This window comes from Rhopilema esculentum, chromosome 1 (genome assembly GCF_057945365.1).
Source record: "Rhopilema esculentum isolate cy_ngs chromosome 1, ASM5794536v1, whole genome shotgun sequence".
NCBI classification, from domain to species: Eukaryota; Metazoa; Cnidaria; class Scyphozoa; order Rhizostomeae; family Rhizostomatidae; genus Rhopilema; species Rhopilema esculentum.
Genome location: NC_142815.1, coordinates 463192 through 479309, shown reverse-complemented (window position 1 = coordinate 479309; position 16118 = coordinate 463192). Strand labels below are relative to the sequence as shown.

General features: G+C 36.9%; 1 protein-coding gene across 2 annotated transcripts in view; it reads right to left on the bottom strand.

The window, feature by feature from the left end:
• Positions 1-638: 638 nt before the first annotated feature.
• LOC135690235 (uncharacterized) overlaps positions 639-16118 on the bottom strand; it is a 34235-nt gene continuing 18755 nt past the window's right edge. For both annotated transcript variants that reach the window (XM_089116075.1, XM_089116072.1), the window contains one exon: positions 639-15784. Coding sequence is in view for 1 of the 2 variants with exons in the window: in XM_089116072.1 (XP_088972198.1) it covers positions 15344-15784 (441 nt within the window). In the remaining variant the exon portion in view is untranslated. The remainder of the gene's footprint in view (positions 15785-16118) is intronic.

Genomic DNA, 16118 nt, shown 5'->3' with positions numbered 1-16118 from the left:
ACCACCACTTTTTCGCCCACTGTCGAGTGCTTTTCTGAAACTATTTTTCATTTTTTTCAGTTTCGAAGAAACTTTAGAAGCGGAAAATTCTTCTTTGGTTTCTCCTCTTGGAAATTCATCAGTAACTTCATCTGGATAGGCCTCTTGTAAACGGCATGCCAAGTCTTCGTACTTGGAGCAAATGGTTTCCCAGTCCTGTCCAGCTGCATATTTGGCTGTTTTGTAGTCCAAGACAATTTTCAACAATAGTGCAGTTTCTTCTTCTGTCCAAACGAAAAGTTTCTTGGTAATGTTTGTTGCTGCCATGTTGATAAAAATTGTCGTAATCGAGTCGAATGATGCGATTTACAAGTTTTGGCGCCAATCGAACAGAAGGAATTACTGCGCATGCTCTCCCTCCTCTGAAGCAATTTCTGGAACGGTTCCAGGATGCCCGTGTAAACGCAAGCAGAAAAAATTTGGAACCGTTCCAAACGGCACGGTTCCAAATGGAACCGTTCCATTTTCTCTCGTGTAAACAGGGTCTAAATCAATACTTGTAAGAAAAAAATAAGTTGATAAAAATTGATTGTTTTACTTAGTACCTTGTGTTGAAGTAGTATGTTTTTGGGGCCATCTGCATTTGGCAAGAAATGGGTATCGAATTAATTGTAACACCATCCACCATGCTCTTATCAAAAACTTTTCTCACGATTGACTGAATACTCAAAAGCTCGTTTTTCGTTTCAATTTCTTCAGTCGACTGGCAACCAATTACCGAGAACACCTGCAACAGCAACGATTTTATGTCCGCCATCGCTGCTACACGAACAGGTTTAGTCGTTTCAGTGACAGTATGCATCAGTGTATATTGAATGATTGATAGGGGTGCTCAGATGAGCCGAAATTTGGCAAACGGATTGGTTGAAGCCTTGTTTTGATTGATAGGGGTGCATGAAATTTCTAGCTATTTATAGTTTAAAGCAGATACAGGTTATGCTAACTAACGCATGACCGTATGTCATCAGTTTACTGGAAAATGCATTTACATCATCTAAAAGGATTCAAGACGTTTTTCAGAGATTAGAGAAAATGCATTGAATGTTATATCTCCGAAAATTCTGACCGGTGCTCAAGCACCCATAGCACCCCCCTAGATCCGCCTCTGCAGAACCAGTCATGTCCTGTTCAAGCGACTCAAAATCATTGTCATCAACATCTTCAATATTAGATTTGATGCCTTCTCCTGGTATATCAAAGTTATCGTGGCTCTTTAAGCGAGCAACATAATTTTTCCTCGATGTGGACTTTGCTATGTAATAAACTTCTACTTTATTCCTCTATTTACTAAATCTGTGTCTACTCTCTAACCATCGATCTTCTTCCTTGTTTTACCACTTTTTGTCCACAACCCATTTCAAATCTTTATTTGCTCTCTTGAAAGTAGATTGATTATCTTAACACATTGTGTTGCAAAGACCCCTTTTGTTGTACACTCTTTTGAAGGCTTGAAAAAACTCGTCTGCTGTCACATTGTTTGTTAATTCGAAATGACCCCTTTGTGTAGATGCCCAAACAAATATGCATACATACGCCTTCTGAGGTACTAAACCTCCTTTCAACTTTAACAACAACTGTCCTGTGAATTTAGACTCCACATGAATAAATGCTGGTAAAGGACGTACTCTCTCCAGTGGTAACTGATTTGCATAAATCGGGGAACAAGTGCAACAGGATAGTGATCCTTTTCGGTCGCTAGATAATTAAAAAAAACTGGCTCATCCAAGAATGAGTCAGAAAAGATTTAACAATCTAGTAGTGCTTCAGAATCACAAAGACAGAACGAATGATATGGATATAATTGAGGTGGCCACAAAATTAATATCCAAAAAAGAAAATTTGAAGCAACATACTTAATAAACCACATCGTATATGAAAAAAGCTGGTCGTGTGGTCATGAGGGAGGGGGGGGGAGGGGGGGGAGGGGGGTGGTGATTGTTGGATTATCGGTTGAGTGTAGATTGTTGGGTTTATAGAACTGAACTGAAACTTTGATTTAAATCCAAAGATTTTTTTTAACCTTCCTTGAAACAAGGAAGCAAATTGTAAGAACAATTTTTGAATAAACGATCACAGATTCATTTCATTTATTTCATTTCATTTCAAATGTTTAAGGAGGGTAGCCCTTCAGCAATGCTGATTTTAAAGGGGCCCTCCACTAAAAATACTTACAGAAATTATTATAAAAAACAAATTATCCTAATGACAATTCAATATTTACAGTCTAATCCTATTTCAACTTGAATTTAATTTTACTACAAATATCTATAGTGAAAGGCGAAATGGTAATTTCCAATATATAATCTACAATTACACCTATTTACATTTTCGCAAGATTTTGTTTAAGTTGGTCAAGGAAGATGCCTGTTTACACTCAGCTTAAAGGCCATTCCAAGACCGAGCACCTCTAAACAAGAAGCATTTCTGTCAATTTTTGGAGTTTTTCCTTTGTAGCCTTATGTCAGTTAATGTATTCCTAAGATTCCCAGAAATTTAACTTGGTTTTTTCTTTGAAAAGATCACACATGTATTGTGGAGCCATTCCACGAATCGATTTGAAGACCATGATCTTTGACTCATTAGCGATTAGCTCGTCTATAGTTCTTTCTCTTTTATGAGTGGCAAAACGGCTGCCAGATACAATACTAGCAGCCCGGTTTTGTAGTTTTTGTAAGCGTTTGATTTTGGTAAGACCACAACAGCCCCACATCAAACAACAGTAGTAAAAGTGTGGCTCCACAAAACTTGTGTACATAGTCTTCAGAGTTTCTTTTAGCAGAAAGGATTTGGCAAGCTTCAAAAAGCCAATTCCTCTGGAGAACTTGGAAGAAATCTTTTAAGTGTGCTCCTTCCAATCTAATGTGTTATCGATTTGTATTCCAAGATATTTGGTTTTTTGAACAAAATCCAGCTCATTGTCCTGAATTTTTAGCTTTAAAGATTCGTCTTGATTCTTTAGTGACTTATGCTTAGGTTTGGTGGAAATAAGCGGGGCATGGGTTTTCATTACATTCAGTGAAATTTTTGCCCCTGACCCATTTTTCAACGTGTGCAAAGTCATTATTGATGGCCTCATTCAGCTGAGTGATAACATGCCATTTATGGAAAGGACTCGTGTTAGCTGCATAAATGGACACATTTGTTTTTTGGACAGCTTGTGGGAGTTCGTTTATATAAATGAGGAATAAGAGGGGTCCAAGACATGAGCCTTGGGGTACATAAACATTCGTTTCCATAATTGATGAATCGACATGGTCTACCCTAGAATATTGCTTCCAGTTGTAAAGGTATGATTTAAATTATTCTAACGGCTGTTGCTGAATACCATAAAACTCTAGCTTCTTGCATAGTATGCCATGATCAACCGTGTCAAATGCCATTTTCAGGTCAATAAAAACTAATCCCACTAGCTTTCCTAAATCTAGTTCTTTATACCAGTCATCAATGTTTTTAAGCAAACATGTTACGGTAGAGTGAAGTTTACAAAAGCCAGACTGTTGTGGGGAGAAATATCCATTATCACTCATGTGCTGGTACAATTGGTTAGTCACAAGTCTTTCGGAGAGCCTTGAGATGACAGGTAAAACTGATATAGGGCGGTATTTAGACTTATCAGTTTTTCCCCCTCTTTAAAAATTGGGGTAACTCTGGCCAATATCCATGAATCTGGAAAATTTTTAGTTTAAAGTGATGTATTGAACAAACAGGCCAAAGCATTCTCAATGTAAGGTAAGGGCAGTTTTAGAAAATAGCAGGAGATATTGTCATTCCCAAAGCTCTTTGAAGACTTGGTTTTGGAAATCGCACTCCTAATTTCCTGCACTTCTATCATCCTAAACTTGAACTTGACATTGTCATTAGTATTTTTGAAGTTCCCAGATAGACGAGGGTTAGGAACAGCTTCGATTTTCCTGGCTAAGTTTTTACCAATTGTACCGAAAAATCGATTTATTGTATTTGAGATTTCTCTTTTGTTAATAATTGCATTGCCTGAATTTTTGATACAATCAATATTGCTAGATTTTGATCTTTTGTTCTGGAGTTCAATAATCGTTTTCCAAGTTTTCTTGATGTTTCTTTATATTCAGAAATTTTTGCAGCAAATGGTTGAATGATCCTCCTGCTTGGTGATTCACACATAAAGCGATTAGATAGCACAAAGCTGAACAACACCATGTCCGCAGGTGTAAGAGACCACAGAAGATGGGCAAGAAGGAATATCCACAAACTTTGAATGCTTTTAATGTCAATTTGAGCAGTCTGAAGTCACCAGTAAACGCACTTTCCATATGTAAACGTAGGCCTTGGCAACTTTTACACCCAATTTCTTGCCCCAGTCTTCTTATGCAAATCAAGCTCGCAGATGTCGCAAAGGGGTATTGTGTAATTTTCTGAGATTTGATTTGTACATAACCCTTGGTGTCTCCAAGAGAGGTCTTCTTGGAAAATGTTGCAAAAACAAGTGCAAAAGTAAAGATTGGCTACTTTTTGGCATTATCAAAGGTGGGAGTTTTTGGCATTAAGAACAATGCAAGAATTCGAGGCCTTCAACTTGATGGCAATTGGGTGTCAATTTGAAGACAAAGACGAGGCAACATGGTCTGCTTTCGAGAGAACAAGACCGCGATGTATGCAAGGTACCTTGTGGAGAAGGTCTGTACAGGCGCCACATCAATGGCGTTACTAGGAGATGTCCAAGTTGTAGAAAAACGATAAACGTGCGAAAAAGCGACTTTTTCAAGCGCTTGCATTCAAAGCTGTGGCAGGTTGTCATCTTGACATACCTGTGGGCTACAAGTGTGGGCTGCCCGAGGGGGCTGTCTGTTTTGCAGACAATGAGAGAGATGAAAATAAACGGAGAGCACACCATTCTTGACTGGAATAAGTTTTGTTGAGTCTTGGCTGTCCAGCATTTTGTGAACCACCAAGAGCGTCTAGGGGGAAAAGGGACACATTGTTGAAATCTATGAAAGTCTGTTTGCGCTACAAAAGTCAGAGCGTGGCCACCTTGTGAGAAAGCAGTGGATACTGGGTGGACACAAGGCAGAGACGAAGAAAGGGTTCCTGGTACCAGTCCCTGCAAGGGACCAAGCTACATTGCTGTCGATCATCCAGCAATGGGTGGAACCAAACACAACGATATGGACAGATATGTGGAGAAAATTGCCCTGGAGGACGATTTAAGTATCGAAAATAAAAAACAAGTAAAAATAAAATTTGTCAAGTCTTTGTATTTCTTTCTTGCAATTGCATTACATTTCTGGATCTTTTTTCTCCCAAAACTAAAGTCATATTTTGTCTTGTTATCCAGGATTATCTCGCATATGCCAAAATGTTTACCCAAATAGTTCTTGAAAATGGATTCTATATTCCTTGATTCTACTATTTCAATTGTTCTTGGCATTGTGGGCAAGTCCCATTAAAAACATCTGATAAGCATTTTTCACAGTGAATGCTTTGACAACTGCTCGTTATAACAGCTTCCTGTGCAGTTTCTATTAAACAAGCAAATCCTTAAAAAACTGTGTTGGTAGCTATTCTTTTGCTTCTACAAAATATAAATAACAAAAATAGAAAAAAGAAAAATGATTTTTCCTGGTTACAAGATATGATAATAAAGTTTAGGAAAAACAGATTCTTTTAAAATTCCAGGGGTAATTTGTAGAATTGCTACATTTGACTCTAAGAGGGTTTTCTTTTTGGTTACCTTTAATGTTGAAAATTAAAGAGCTAGATCTCACTCTTTCATCGTTCTCTGTCCAGTACATCCACTTCTCTTATTCCTAGTGCTTCCATGCCCTTCTTGATGTTGTCCATCCGTTTTCTTACTGGTCTTACTCTTGGCCTTCTTCTCTCCACCTCTAGGTTCAAAGTTCTCTTATCCCCAGGTTGTATTCTCAAATCATTTCCAAAAAAGCTCAATCTTGATCTTCTTATTACTGTTGTTATATTCTCCACTCCGCAGTCTCTTCTTATACTTTCATTTCTCTGCCTTTCCTTAAGGTCAAAAACCTGATCCCTCGCAGCATTTTCATTTCTATGGTTTACAATAGCTTCTCTTCCTTGTTTCTTATGATCTATAGTTCTGCTCCATATATGAAAACAGGTTTGTTGATGGTTTTGTAAATCCTAACTTTTAATTTTCTTGATATGCATCTTTCTCCCATAACTCTTTCTAATTCTATCCACTTGTTTTTTGCTGCTGCTACCTCTTGACCTCGCTGCTGCCATTGAACCTCCACTCTCAGTGTCACTCCCAGGTACTTGAACCTGGTCACTTGAATCAGTCTGATGTTGTCCTTACAATATGTTGTAATATCTCTTGTGTTGCTAATTAACATGACCTCTGTTTTCCCGTGTTGGCTCCGGTTAGCCATTCTCCTCTGCCATTCACATGAGTGAGATAGCCATTATAAACTAGCAGAAGTGGATGCTGTGTGTCTTTTTGGCAAACAAGTTAAATCAAAATGCAAAAAGCTCACTTGTCATCCATCTGTTCTCTGAAATGCCATTCAAGGTGTAATGCCATGAAATGGTCTTTTTTCCAATCACTCTGCGTCACTTGGACATTTGGAAACCTATACTTGTCACACTTGACTCGTTTCACAATCGTGCAATGCAAAAAGTCACAAAAAATCAAAGATGTGAAGTTATGTCGATGTGTTGTTAAAATTAGGACACAATCCGGACCCATCCATTTTGGTAATCATCATATATAATTGATTTCTTCCAATACCACTATTAACAACTGTACCATTGTACCACCTTTCACCATCACAATCAACAAATCTCTGAGAAACTTTCTTCCCAATCAGATACTCAGCACATGATATCACTGGTGTTCTGGCTGATGAATACAACTCTTTTCTTGTCGCTGTTTTCTATTTTGGCTGTCCCTGTTTTCCTTTTGGAGTTTCTCTTGAATCTTCTGATGCTTTCTTTAATAACCTGTCCTTCTCTGCCAAAAACTTGATTTTTCTAAAATAAAAACCTTTGATGTGCCTGGCTCACAAATTTGATCTTTTTTCCTCAGCAATTCCTTATCGTCCTCAGCCTATTTTATTATATATTCAAAGATTCTTATATAAAACTTCTAGACTATTAGAAATCCCTTTACTGGTTAATTGAAAAATACTCTTGTCACTATGTTTATTTTCTAAGACTTTATTTCTAAACCGTATGTGCAACCAGAGAGCTTCCCTCTTTTCCCCAATCCAAACATTTTTACCCAGCCCAGCCCTTGACTTTCTCCTCTGTTTTCAATAGACCCAACTGTTCAATTTTAGAATGAAGACTTTCCTTTACAATTTCCTTCTGCTCCTTCATTTCTAGTTTTTCAGACATTTTTTGTACTCTTTGCATAATTATTTGTTGTTTGATGCCAAGTATTTATCTCTTTGCACCTTTTAGATTTCCTTGCAATTTCTAGGAACTTGTTTCGTTTCTCCTCTGATAATTTCTCCCTCTAATCCCCTGTCTTGTTAGCTTTAAACATAATAATGCTTTCAATTGCAAAATCACTTGCTTTTGGTTTTTAACTTTATTCGGTTGTCTGGCATTCCAAAATCTCTTTCTGATTTAATATTACTTTTCTCTACATTCTTTGTTTCTTTTCTAAAAGCTTATTCTTTCTCTTTACCCCAAAATTCCCATAAATGATCCCCCAGTAACATCTTTGTCACAGCTGCAAACCCACAAAAAAAATATTTCTAAACATTGCTTTGTCGTCTGCTCATGTTCCTCATCTCTAGGCAAAAAAGATGTTCAAATACACAATCTTTGTTGACCAAAATGTCATCTCCAAATAATTTCATATCACCAGACATAAATTCAGATGCATCTGACCCCCACAAAATAAATTTTTTCGAATTATCCTTGGTAAAAAACATTCATATCTAAAATATGTCCATCTTTTGAAATTTCTTTACCAGATTAATAATTTATCTATCATACCTAAAGCTCTGCATACTGTTAGAAAGGACGTAACTTCAAGATCGTTTTTTCGCATGCTTTCTCTTGCACTGATTCACAAACAGTTTGGATCAACCTGTATGCCCTTGATTAACCGTTGCTGTAACAAAAAACCAACTTTCTTGTCCTTCCAACACAAGGAATCCCAGATTTTGCAACAAGCCTCTGCTTGAGCTGCCAGTGCTACAAGCTAGTGTCACCCACAAAAAAACTCGTTCACTCCACTTAACTTTGCTTTTTCCGCATTAGTCAGAGACTCCCAACCCTCAACAAAACATCTCTCTTGGCAAAACATCTTTCTGAAACAAGGGAACAAATCGTTAAACTTTTTTTGAGGAGCACAACGATGTGACATCACATTGTTGATACTTTTTATAATTTTGTTGACCCAACCAACAATCCCCCTCCACCCCCACCCCACCCAACATCGAACATCAAATAAACATCACCAAGAACATCTTGCAAAACTTTTATCTGTGTAGCAGAATCTCCACTTGCAATTTCCCTTGGGCCAGTTATTAAATATACTCAATGATCTTTGACAATATCATATGTTATAAATGATCTGCCTTTCTTTGAAGTTCCATCAGAAAGCAAAGTCCTGTTCTCTGTGCTCCAGTTTTCTTTCAATCCATCAAAAACATGAAGCTGTGCCAATGCCCTTGCCTCATAGAGCATATACTTATCAAATGTGGACTTTGGCAGATTATGGACATTGACTCCAACAACTTTCAAACATTTACTAATAACATCCCAACATTATTCGTGCTAACATCTAAACAAAGCAGGTCTTCATACAGAATACGAATCTTATCAACAAATTTCCCATTTTCATAAAAATAAATCTCATGTCCCTTCAAAGAACATTTAATCTTTCCAACTTCTCATTCTCCAATTCAGTTATTCTTTTTTTCAAATCATCAGTCTTTTAATTAAATATATCTTTGCTATTTTCAACATATTCTTTCTTAATTCGGTTTTGTAATGAGATTTCATATATTGTGCACATAATTTTTCATTGATGGCTATGTCTAGATTTTCTACAAATTCATCTATCTCCAGGTTCTTCTCTGCAAGCTCTTAATCTCCTCTTCTTTCTCCTCTTCTAATTATTGACGAAATTGAGCTGCATCTCAAAAATACTCATTAAGCTTGCAACGGATCCAGATGAAACCATTTCTTTAGTTTTTCAATCACCCAACGAGCGTAAATTTGAGTTCACGGGACAAACTGACCTTTTATCTACCAGGCAATTAGAACAATTGTCTACCGGATATGAAGAACAATCTTCCTCCATTGGAGTTTCCAAGACTGAGCCCACCTGGAATAGAGATCATTTTCCCTTTTCCACAGGACTATCTAGGGGTAAAAGCTCTCTAAATTTTGCGGTATCATCTACACATTCCAAGAAAGTCTGTTTCTTTGGAAATGGTGATGAGGATGATGATGAGCTATGTTTGCCTGCACCACGTGATGATGAATGTGCCATCGCCCTTTCTGATGCGGTTAAGTACCTTTTCTCGAATGAAAATCGAAGGAAGTCAACTATCGATGAAGAGTCACTACTTGATGAGCTTGCCCAAGCACTTGAAACTCCATCAGATGTTGCTGATAATGTCGACCTCAAACTAGCCTCTTATGGAATTCACGTTGGGGTAAGGCTCTTTCTTCAGACAAACTTTCTGCTATACTTGAGAGATATAACCGCCCTGAGAACTGCATAAACCTTTTTTTCTGTTAAGGTAAACAAAGAGGCATGTTCAAATTTGTCTGTGGATAAAAAACAACACAATCTTCACTTGGCTAACTTGCAGCAAACGTTTTAAAAAGTTGCCATTATTGTTTTACAAAACATTCACTATCTCTTTAGCTCAAAGGATCCTGATAGAGCAAACATTGACAAATACGTTGTGAGTTCAGTTGATGCTCTTGCACTCCTTGGTAATGCCACAGCAAAAATTTCAACCCTAAGGCGTAATTCTATGAAACTAGCCCTAAAAGAAGACTACCAGTCTCCCTGTATCAATCTCTCAGATTTACCGCACAGCCCTTTTGTCTTTGGTGACGATTTTGGTAAAATTGTTAAAGACGTTGAAGAAGCAAAAAAGATTGGTAGAATTTTCCAACCAAACCCTAGATCAAATTTTCATTTTTCACCCTCAACACAGGACATTTTACCTGCTCATACCCTAACAGGGCATTGATAAACATCCGACTCTTTCAACAGCAAGATTTTTTATGGTCAGGCCATCAACATCATCCGTTCAGGAGAAAGCCCTACAAGAAACAATACCCCCAGAACTATCAAAACCAAACACCACACCGTCAAGAAAAACAGTCCTGAAGACATTAACAAATCCTTCAACTGTATGTGAATTTTTCTCATTTTTATCAATGTTAACCAAATGTTCTACTTGCGAATGTACAAACTTTAAAGCTGGCAGGGTTGCAACATACATTTCTCAATGGAAACAAGTAACTAGAGACAATAAAATACTCTCTTGTGTTTCAGGAGTTCACATTGAATGTGACACGACCACTGTCCAGGTACCTTATAAGCCCAACAAGGATGAAAAATGTTTTGAGCCAATCAGACTGTTTGTTTACAATTTCAACCAGGCAATGGTATAGCGTCAAAAACAATAGAAATCTGAAGAGAAAGTAGCACTGAATTAGCTGCAACAGTAACGCTCGCACCTCCTATACAAAGGTGTGGGGAAAAATGCGTTTTGGTACCCTATGCAAATATGTAACATTGTGAAACGCAATGTGTTTCATATCATGTGATTTTAGCGTAGTGCGATATTACGACACTTTACAAATAACAAATTGAGCACAATGCTTTTTGAGTTTAAAATTTCACACTTTTTAATCAAGAAAACTTTGGAGTTGCCATTAATGTTTTACTTTTTTGCATAAACTCAACAAGGGAAATCACAGCACTGCTTCTTGTTAGTAGCCTCTTGTTAGAAATAGTTCCATTGTTCTTTACATTCTGAACAGTGTGAACCAGAACATTTGTGTTCCCAGACCGGTTCGAATGCTTATATCCACCATTCGTTTCGGTTCCCTGTTTTTTAAAAGCTTTGGTACATTTTTGTATAAGCAAAATTGTCATGGGTTTGTGTACCGGGACCGAAATGCATAAGGTTACCGAAACACATATGACACCGGTGCTACACAAAGTTAATGCTGAACGCGAAAATTGTCATTATTGAAGTGCTTCATACAATTATGCATAGCAAAGAAGTATATCTACAATTTTGTCATCCCCATTTTTAAAATTCGGTTGTTAACCAGAGATAAGCGATGAAACATTCAGCCCATTATTGCCTGATTGAATCTGCTTACGTTGGTTATCCAAGAAAACGCCATCATATCATTTTATTGAAACCACTGATGCTAGCAAAATTTGTGTTTCTGCCATCTAAGGAAATTAAAATGATTGGTTCCATGTTGAATTCTGAATCAATGTCTGTTTGCCCTTCTCGGGATAAGAAAGATTCTATGCAATTACTATGTAATAATTTCCTCCAGCGAACATCCTTTTCAATATGTGATGCACTATTGCGATGCACTATTGCACTAGCTCTTGGGGTTTTTGTGGGCATGCTCTTGGGGCAAGGGAAATTGATCAAATTCATCAAAATTGTTGTGATTGTCAATTGTGTTTCCACAACATGTAGCAGAAATGATCAATAGAATTTAATTCATATGCTTGCACACATACAGAAATTACTTGAAAAATATGTTTTTATGGTGTTTTATAATTTCAGCGTGACATTGAGGGGCTTTCCACTAGGCAACAAGAAGCCACACAGCGCGAGGAACTTCGCAAATTTTAAGTTTGTAGCACCGTGCTAACCCCCATCACTCAGCAGAAAACCAGCCCAAGGAACTCAACTGGTACAAACTATACTACAATTAACTATGAACAAACCATGAACAGGCATAGAATTTTCGGCAGCTTCCACAGCGAGCAGTGTTTTTCAGGCGTACTTGATAATGTCATAAAGTCCATATAGATCGTAAGTATGCCTTTTTTTTCTTCCTTTTTAAACTGGATTTCCTGATTTTGGAAAGGAAGGAAGTTTCCATTGTTCTTGATGCATAGTTGGCAGTTTACATCAGCAAATGCATAGCCATCATCATTTTCAATTAATTCTTTGGCCCTTTTCAATAGCTTCACTCTTTGGTGTGATAGGTCCAGAGAAATAACGCCGCTCCACCTTTTCAATTCTTTCAAATATTTTTCCATGACCATGACCTTTGCCTCAAGTTTCTAGATCTTCAGTTGTTGATCAAGAATCATCTGTTTTAGCTCAGAGATACATTCTTTCCTGGCAACATTTGCTAATTTCTCTTCGACAATAGCAGCAAAGGCATCCATCGACTTTTGTGAAATTGCATTTTCATTATCTGAAGAGGCATGCTGGCCTAGCTCTTCACTCGTTGTTTTGTGTTCTTGATTTTCTTGACATAATTTCCGCAGAGAACCGTACTTTATTTAGAGATCAATTCACATTTATAAAGTACAGCATAGAAAAGTCATAATCAAAGCATTATTTGTTGCAGTTGCCCAAGCAAGAGCTTCGTTTAACCTCACATAGATACATGCAACCCATCCGCCATTTTGTCCGTCCAATATTTGCGAGGTGTAGTGCTATGAAAGGAACAAGGGTGATTTAGCAAAAAGTATATCAAAAACAAAAACCAGAAGAAACATTGAAGAATTACTTTCAAATTGAATAGGAGGGTCAGGCTCTACACCCCTGTTACCATGTAAATAATGGACATAACAAAGTTGGTTAACAGAACAAAGTTCTTATCATTCTAGTCAAATGAAGTTGGTGGAGGAAACAGGAGCTAGAAAATTTGAAAAGAGCTTTGCAGAAGATAGAAGATGTCTCATACAAAATTTTGGTAACGGACAGGCATGGACCAGTAAGGAAGTACATGAGAACTGAAAAAAAGATAAACAACACTATTTTGATGTTTTTCATGTTGCAAAATGTCAGTACATTTTCATATTATTATCAAATATCTTATAATAATTTATCAAAACACGAGTCACTCTAGAGTCTAGAAAAATATATTGGCTGTTTACAAGATCTTTATACAACATTTACGAATAGGAAACTTGCTCAGCAAAATTAATTTGCTGCTACCAGTCAAACAATTGTCAACTTAATATTCCCTAGAACATATATTTAGGAACAATATATGGCTATTTAGATCACATAATTAGCAAAAACTTTTGCCAATCTAATTTTGAGAATGATAACATTTTGGTTCACATTTCCAAATAACAAAAAGTTTTAGTTAACAAAAGGGTTTATTTCTTTGGTTTTTTGTAGCTTTTGGAAAAATGGTTGAGAAAATTGGGAAGAAAAAAAATAACAGGGCAGTTTTGGAATGGATACAATACATAAAAATCATGTATACATTCAGCTTCATCAGAGGGGAACATTCAAGAGATCAAGGAGAAATGGTTGTCCCTTTTGAATCACATTATCAACATCCACAAAGGCCATGGTGCCTTATACCCAAGGTTTTTAGTCAAGTCACCAGGAAAGAATGTTGTCACACGCAAATGGGTCTTCAAGATGAAATGTGAAGCAGATGAAACAGTGGATCGATACAAAGCTAGATTGGTGGCTCAGGGCTACTCTCAAGAAGCTGGACAAGACTATTATTACACTTTTCAATTGCAAATCAACTGAATCTTGAACTCCACCAAATGGACGTGAAAACTGCATTTCTAAATGGAGATTTCAAGCATAAGATCTATAAGGAACAGCCAAAAGGCTATGCTGATTAAAACCATCCAGATAAAGTATGCAGACTTCGAAAGAGTCTTTATGGCTTGAAACATTGCGCAAGATGCTGGAATACCACAATGGATAGGTATCTGAAAGATTCTGGATACGTTCAAAGCATAGTCAATAGAAAAAGAATGGTCTGGAATGTCGGCACAGATCAAAGGATTCTGAGCCGCATGTTGATCAATTAAGAGTTTGTTCCCCCAGACTCTTTGGGTGCACCAAAACTTTTGTGGCCTTAGATTCTTTGTTGTTGTGCCTTGAAAACATGATGATCAAGTAATGCCGGGAGCAAACTGTTCAATTTTTGGCTGTAGTTCAAGCTGAAGAAAATCAGGTATCGGGATTTTTTAACTTCCGAAGGCAATAGACGCAGAGGCATAAATTATAAGAGAAAAATGGATTGCAATTATTGAACGAAAGAGAGAGCAAGATCCCTCGTTCAAAGAGCAGAAAGCGCGAGATTCATTGCATATTTGCGAATTGCATTTTGCTCCAGAAGACATTGAACACAGTGAGTATGCAAAAATCAACGATATATTATTCAAAACTCTAGACTCGTAGCAGAAATATGGGTTTCGAGTGGCGTAGCGAGCCCTGCCCAGTGGATGTTCTGAGTTGCCTGCTTAATTTTGTACTGTATTCATATGTCAGCGCTTCTTTTTGAGAAAAATGTATCCAGTCATACTAAACGGGGGAGGGCCATTTAGCCTCCCAATTTATGCATAAATTTCGCCACAGCTGACAAATTCAATAGCGTTTGACCAAAAGATCAAAGTATTTTGGCTACTGAGAGACCTCTTCCTTAAGAATACCTCTTCATGAAAATTTTCTAATTTTTCTGTAGTTATGTTTAGCTTATAGTTTTTTTTGACAAAATTTCTATGTAGTAGGATTTAAAATTAAATGAACTGAAATGAACTGTAAATAAGTGAACGCTGTTATTGTTACTTATTTTGTGTTATAATTTCTCTACAGGTGTTGACAGAAAGAAAGTCAGATTTGGAAGTTTACCATCACAGAATTTGCCAAAAAAATCATTTGAAAAAGACGCAGAACCAAGGAATTCAAGTTTTTTTCAAATTGAAAAACGTGAAAACGTGAACAAGAGGTGCCATTAAGCAAGCCAAAGCGAGCATGCAAGATTTTCGATTTATTTTCTGAATCAGTGGCCAAGCTTAAGTTAAATGGGTGGGACCGAAAACTTAATGATAGTAGTTATATCTTTGAAAGGAAAGAAAAAGGATTTATTGCTAGCAAAATCAAAGTAAATGTTGATGAAAGTCTTGACTTCGCAGTGACTATTTTTGGATTTTCTTTACCAGATGATCATTACATTTACAAAAAGTATAAAAGAAACGTCAGAATTCACAGTATAGCATCATTGTTGCAAGAACTATTAAAGCTTACTGTTTGTGAAGGTGTGGACTGTTTCATGATGGCCTCAATAGACATTCTGTTGCAAGAGAAATTGATCCATTTGAAAACAATTTTCAAGGTGGAAATGAAGCTCAAGATTTGAAGAAACAAATGAAGAAAAGAACCATTTTTTCACCATATTGCATGGCTAATTGAACTGCTGTAGCTTCTTTCAAGTCAGGAAGCCATATATTTGCTTTAGCAACTACCTGTGCCATATATTCAACATAAAATGTCTCAATATCTAGTTTACTGCACAGTGAACTAAAGAGTTCTACAACCAGTTTGGAACTGACAAGAGGATGGTCATTAGAAATGATACATTTTGCAACATCTTCTTGCATTTCTACAGGGCAACATTCATCCAGAGAAACTTTTTTTAAAGCTTCAGTGAGTAGGCTGACCAAAATTTGCTGATCAACAGGATTTTTCTTTTTGTTGCATATCTCAGTGTGTCTTTCCAGTCCCCTTCTTGTCTTGTACACCCTCTTACAATCAGTACATCTAAGTGAATGATCAGGAGCAGGCTCATCCTAAAATGTAAAATGCTAGAATTTAAATTCAGTTGAATTGTGTACCTGCATCTTTAACCCTATAGTCACATTTAGCTTTTGAATTTTGGCATTTTACCTACTTTTTTAATATTTCAATATCATAACCTCATAGTTTTATATTATGCTCAACTAGGGTTTGTGTGCATTGGGTTGTAAGCATGTACAACGATTATTTTTTTAGAAAATGAGAGATATCCTCTCCCAGCCACATTGTATTAATTTTGCAAAAAACACTGGGCAATCATAGGTGACAGTAAGATCATACAGGCCAGTATACTGCCTTGCTAAAACGCAATGCTGTTTGGTTTTGGGC